The sequence below is a fragment of the Oryx dammah genome, unplaced genomic scaffold (genome assembly GCF_014754425.2).
Source record: "Oryx dammah isolate SB20612 unplaced genomic scaffold, SCBI_Odam_1.1 HiC_scaffold_13, whole genome shotgun sequence".
NCBI classification, from domain to species: Eukaryota; Metazoa; Chordata; class Mammalia; order Artiodactyla; family Bovidae; genus Oryx; species Oryx dammah.
This window is the reverse complement of record NW_024070197.1, coordinates 4,501,386-4,507,964: the sequence shown is the minus strand read 5'-3', so window position 1 is coordinate 4,507,964 and position 6,579 is coordinate 4,501,386. Positions and strand designations below refer to the sequence as shown.

The 6,579-nt window shown below is 45.9% G+C and overlaps 1 protein-coding gene across 1 annotated transcript in view; it reads left to right on the top strand.

Moving 5' to 3' along the window:
- Positions 1–773: 773 nt before the first annotated feature.
- The window catches only part of DPRX (divergent-paired related homeobox), a 16,624-nt gene continuing 10,818 nt past the window's right edge, over positions 774–6,579 (top strand). Inside the window, 2 exon segments of the mRNA XM_040253797.1 lie at positions 774–800; positions 2,885–2,894. Coding sequence (XP_040109731.1) covers positions 774–800; positions 2,885–2,894 — 37 coding nt within the window.

Below are 6,579 nucleotides of genomic sequence, written 5' to 3'. Positions count from 1 at the left end.
AATCCTGCCCAAAGTCCAACTACCCCCACCCCACTGACAACCAGTGGGCAAGAGCTTTTTTAGATGGGGGGAGGGGGGTGTCATGAAGAAACAGCACAGTCAGCTCTGACAGTCATCTTGAAATTAATTGGTCATCAGTGGTCAGATCAGCATCATCTCGATTGTTTTCAGTGCTGCTTATCTTCAGCTCCAGGATTGGATGGTTCCCATATCCTTAAGGCCACTTCTCAGAACTGTGGCAGCTGTTGTCATGGCTGCAGTCTGGGCATCAGGTCCTTAACTTCTTTCACCTGGTGGGGGTTTTGGTCTCTACAGGACAGCTCATAGGATATGGCTCAGAATCCTGTCTATAGACCTGGAGAAGGAACTAAAGGTTCTTGACTTTGCCTAATGACTAAACTGGGATCATTTGGTCTCCTTTGACTGTCTTCCTTTGTGTCTGCGTCTTCTCACTTCTCTGACTAAACTTATTCCTTGGCTGAAATTTCACCACAGACAACAGACAGGTGGAGGATGAGGTTGGAGTGGGGAGGACCATAGGGTCCTGCTCCATTTCAAATCTGTGCTTAACAAATAGCAGATTAATGACAGAAATGGGGGAGATCTACAGGCTCCAGAGGACCAGGGATCAGATTAGTGGATGAGGATGGGAGACATGGAGTGAGCGGGACTGGGGTATGGCTGTCAAGGGATGTATTTAAGTCTTGATGCGAATTTTGCCAGTTCTTGTTACTAGAAGCACTAGAAACACAGAAGCACATTTGGATAACAGGATGTCGATGCAGACGACACTTCAGAAGGTAAGTCAGGGCTTCCCTGGTGGGTCTGTGGCGAAGAATACACCTGCCAGTGTAGGAGACATGAGTTCAATCCCTGGTCTAAGAAGACTCCACATGCTGCAGAACAGCTGAGCCCATGTGCCACCACTGCTGAGCCTGTGCTCTAAACCCCATGAGCTGCAACTACTGAACCCACATGCTGCAACTATAGAAGCTCGCATGCCCTAGAGCCCGTGCTCTGCAATAAGACAAGCCCTTGAAAGGAGATGCCCACGCATTGGAACAAAGGTAGCCCCTGCTCGCTGCAACTAGAGAAAAGCCTGTGAAGCAAGGAAGACACTGCATAGCCAAAAATAAGCAAATAAATAAATGAAAATTTTTTTTTTTTTTAAAAAGGTAAGTCAGAGGAGAGAGAGCTGAAGGAAAGGTATGTGAAGAAGTTGAACACAACTGACAAGGCTGGTGGAGACGGCTTAGTAGCTGTCATCTGAGGGCAAACCCAGTCAGAGGCAATGCCAAGTCTTAGTCTGAACTCCAGACCTTCCCTTTGTTAACTCATAATTCCTCTGATCCTTGAGAAATGGGTATTCTGATCCCTCTTGACAGTGAAAGTGAAGTAGCTCAGTCGTGTCCCACTCTTTTCGACCTAGTGGACTGTAGTCCAACAGGCTCCTCCATCCATGGGATTCTCCAGGCAAGAATACGGGAGTGGGTTGCCATTTCCTTCTCCAGGGGATCTTCCCAATCCAGGGATTGAACCCAGCTCTCCCGCATTGCGGGCAGATGCAGGCAGATGCTTTAACCTCTTAGCCACCAGGGAAACCCTTAAGTGAAGTCGCTGAGTCATGTCCAACTCTTTGCGACCCCATGGACTGTAGCCTACCAGGCTCCTCCATCCATGGGATTTTCTAGGCAAGAGTGCTGGAGTGGGTTGCCATTTCCTTCTCCAGGGGATCTTCCCGACCCAGGAATTGAACCCGGGTCTCCCGCATTGCAGGCAGACGCTTTACCGTCTGAGCCACAAGGGAAACCCTTAAGAGGATGATTATGTCACAGTATATAGGCTCCACCAAGAAATCTGGTTTGGAGAACAAAATGGCAACCCACTCCAGTATTCTTGCCTGAAAAATTCCATGGATGGAGGAGCCTGGTGGGCTACAGTCCACGGGGTTGCAAAGAGTCGGACACGACTGAGCAACTTCACTTCACTTTCTCTTAAGAAATCTGGTTGAGATTTATGGAAATTTGGAAAGCTCATCATTTTATTGAGCAATGAGTAGATTTCAGGGCTTCTGCTAAACTTCAGGTGTGATCTGATTCAGCCACTCAAATCTTTTAAAATGGTAATGGTTAGAGGTCTGGTTTTACAGATAACCAAGCCAGATAGCCATTGTTTACAGTAAAGTCTATGCATATTAAGGGTTTCGGTTTTATTTTTTTTTTAATCCCTTTAGTTGATTTTTTTCCACTCCCTTAAAAATCTTTGAATGACATTTAATTATAGTATAGTCAAATGTTTCCATCTTTTTTCTTTAATGGTTTGCTCATTTTATATCTAATTTCAAGTCCATCCCTACTCAGAGGTCATAAAGATATTCCCCAACAATGCCCTTTAATAGATTTAAATTTTATTTTTATTTATTTATTTGGCTGAACAAGGTCTTAGTTGTAGCACTCAAGATCTTCATTGCATCATGTGGTATCTTTAGACGCAGTGTTCAGGCTTCTGTAATGACACAAGAGCTTAGCTGCTCTGAAAGTATTGGACTTGTTACAGAGTCCAAGCTCACTCTGCTCTGCTGCACGACAGGCAAATAAATCTGAAACGAGGTGCTGAGGCAAGGAAGAGACTTCCTTAGGAAAGCCAGTTGACGGAGAAGATGGCAGACTAATGACTCAAAATAACCATCTTATTGGGGTCTGGATGCCAGATTGTTTTATAGAACAGAGATAGGAGAAGGTGAGGAAGTAAGGTAAAAAAAAAAAGAAAAAAAAAAGGAGAATGTAGAGGGAGAGATAGAGACAGTGAGAAAGGAAAATAAAAAGGGCTGTAGTCTTGCAAAACATCTCCAGGACAACCGGCCTTCAGTGGTAATCTCCTGCAGGCATTCACAGGTGGGCTGGTCAGATCATCTCTCTGTGAGCTGAACAAAGGACTTTAGTCTAAGAGTCAGGTTGAAGGGCGGGGTTCTCTGAGGCTGGCCATTATGTATGATTATAGCTGGTTCTTCCCTGGTGGCTCAGATGGTAAAGTGTCTGCCTGCAATGCGGGAGACCCGGGTTCAACTCCTATGTCGGGAAGATCCCCTGGAGAAGGAAATGGCAATCCACTCCAGCATTTTTCCCTGGAAAATCCCATGGATGGAGGAGCCTGGTAGGCTACAGTCCATGGGGTCGCAAAGAGTCGGACACGACTGAGTGACTTCACTGACTGATAGCTGGTTGCTGGTTCTAGCAGTAAACAACCTGCCTGCCAAAGCAGGAGACACAAGAGACTCCTGTTCGATCCTTGGGTCAGGAATATTCTCTAGAGGAGGACAGTTCAGTTCAGTCACTCAGTCGTGTCCGACTCTTTGCGACCCCATGGATCGCAGCATGCCAGGCCTCCCTGTCCATCACTATCTCCCAGAGTTCACTCAAACTCATGTCCATCGAGTCAGTGATGACATCCAGCCATCTCATCCTCGGTCGTCCCCTTCTCCTCCTGCCCCCAATCCCTCCCAGCATCAGAGTCTTTGCCAATGAGTCGACTCTTCCCATGAGGTGGCCAAAGTACTGGAGTTTCAGCTTCAACATCATTCCTTCCAAAGAAATCCCAGGGCTGATCTCCTTCAGAATGGACTGGTTGGATCTCCTTGCAGTCCAAGGGACTCTCAAGAGTCCTCTCCAACACCACAGTTCAAAAGCATCAATTCTTCGGCACTCAGCCTTCTTCACAGTCCAACTCTCACATCCATACATGACTACTGGAAAATCCATAGCCTTGACTAGGTGGACCTTAGTCAGCAAAGTAATGTCTCTGCTTTTGAATATGCTATTGAGGTTGGTCATAACTTTTCTTCCAAGGAGTAAGCGTCTTTTAATTGCATGGCTGCAGTCACCATCTGCAGTGATTTTGGAGCCCCCCCAAAATAAAGTCTGACACTGTTTCCACTGTTTCCCCATCTATTTCTCATGAAGTGACAGGACCGGATGCCATGATCTTTGTTTTCTGAATGTTGAGCTTTAAGGCAACTTTTTCGCTCTCCTCTTTCACTTTCATCAAGAGGCTTTTTAGCTCCTCTTCACTTTCTGCCATAAGGGTGGTGTCATCTGCATATCTGAGGTTATTGATATTTCTCCCGGCAATCTTGATTCCAGCTTGTGTTTCTTCCAGTCCAGCGTTTCTCATGATGTACTCTGCATAGAAGTTAAATAAGCAGGATGACAATATGCAGCCTTGACGTACTCCTTTTCCTGTTTGGAACCAGTCTGTTGTTCCATGTCCACTTCTAACTGTAGCTTCCTGACCTGCATATAGGTTTCTCAAGAGGCAGGTCAGGTGGTCTGGTATTCCCATCTCTTTCAGAATTTTCCACAGTTGATTGTGACCCACACAGTCAAAGGCTTTGGCATAGTCAATAAAGCAGAAATAGATGTTTTTCTGCAACTCTGTTGCTTTTTCCATGATCCAGCAGATGTTGGCAATTTTATTTCTGGTTCCTCTGCCTTTTCTAAAACCAGCTTGAACATCAGGAAGTTCACAGTTCACGTATTACTGAAGCCTGGTTTGGAGAATTTTGAGCATTACTTTACTAGCATGTGAGATGAGTGCAATTGTGTGGTAGTTTGAGCATTCTTTGGCATTGCCTTTCTTTGGGATTGGAATGAAAAAATGACCTTTTCCAGTCCTGTGGCCACTGCTGAGTTTTCCAAATTTGCTGGCATATTGAGTGCAGCACTTTCACAGCATCATCCCTCAGGACTTGAAACAGCTCAACTGAAATTCCATCACCTCCACTAGCTTTGTTTGTAGTGATGCTTTCTAAGGCCCACACACTTCACATTCCAGGATATTTGGTACTAGATGAGTGATCACACTATCGTGATTATCTGGGTCATGAAGATCTTTTTTGTAGAGTTCTGTGTATTCTTGCCACCTCTTCTTAATATCTTCTGCTTCTGTTAGGTCCATACCATTTCTGTCCTTTATCGAGCCCATCTGTGCATGAAATGTGCCCTTGGTATCTCTAATTTTCTTGAAGAGATCTCTAGTCTTTCCCATTCTGTTGTTTTCCTCTATTTCTTTGCATTGATCGCTGAAGAAGGCTTTCTTATTTGTCCACGCTATTCTTTGGATCTCTGTATTCAGATGCTTATATCTTTCCTTTTCTCCTTTGTTTTTCGCCTCTCTTCTTTTCACAGCTATTTGTAAGGCCTCCCCAGACAGCCATTTTGCTTTTTTGCATTTCTTTTCCATGGGGATTTTCTTGCTCCCTATCTCCTTTACAATGTCAGGAACCTCCTTCCATAGTTCATCAGGCACTCTATCTATCAGATCTAGGTCCTTAAATCTATTCCTCACTTCCATTGTATAATCATAAGGGATTTGATTTAGGTCATACCTGAATGGTCTAGCGGTTTTCAGTACTTTCTTCAATTTAAGTCTGAATTTGATCCGAGGTCAAGGGTGTCCGAGGTCAGGGGCAGTGGCCGGGAGGAGCCACCCTACGTCCAAGGAGTGGTGGCTGCGCGTGCGCAGAAGGGCCTAGAGGAGCTATCCCACGTTGGAGGTCAGGAAGGGCAGCGGTGAGGAGATACCCTTCATCCAAGGTAAGGAGCAGCAGCTGTGCTTTGCTGGAGGAGCCGTGAAGAGATACCCCACGCCCAAGGTAAGAGAAACCCAAGTAAAATGGTAAGTGTTGCAAGAGGGCATCAGAGGGCAGACACATGGAAACCATAATCACAGAAAACTAGTCAATCTAATCACACTAGGACCATAGCCTTGTTTAACTCAATGAAACTAAGCCATGCCCGTGGGGCAACCCAAGACAGGCGGATCATGGTGGAGAGGTCTGACAGAATGTGGTCCACTGGAGAAGGGAATGGCAAACCACTTCACTATTCTTGCCTTGAGAACCCCATGAACAGTATGAAAAGGCAAAATGATAGGACACTGAAAGAGGAACTCCCCAGGTCAGTTCAGTTCAGTTCAGTCACTCAGTCATGTCCGACTCTTTGCGACCCCATGAATCGCAGCACACCAGGCCTCCCTGTTCATCACCATCTCCCGGAGTTCACTCAGACTCACGTCCATCGAGTCCGTGATGCCATCCAGCCATCTCATCCTCGGTCGTCCCCTTCTCCTCCTGCCCCCAAGGGGGGCCGCCTCAGAGTATTTTCCCCGCCTCAGAGTATTTTCCAATGAGTCAACTCTTCTCATGAGGTGGCCAAAGTACTGGAGTTTCAGCTTTAGCATCATTCCTTCCAAAGAACACCCAGGACAGATTTCCTTCAGAATGGACTGGTTGGATCTCCTTGCAGTCCAAGGGACTCTCAACAGTCTTCTCCAACACCACAGTTCAAAAGCATCAATTCTTTGGCACTCAGCCTTCTTCACAGTCCAACTCTCACATCCATACATGACCACAGGAAAAACCATAGCCTTGACTAGACAAAACTTAGTCGGCAAAGTAATGTCTCTGCTTTTGAATATGCTATCTAGGTTGGTCACAACTTTTCTTCCAAGGAGTAAGCGTCTTTTAATTTCATGGCTGCAATCACCATCTGCAGTGATTTTGGAGCCCCCCCCCCCCCCAAA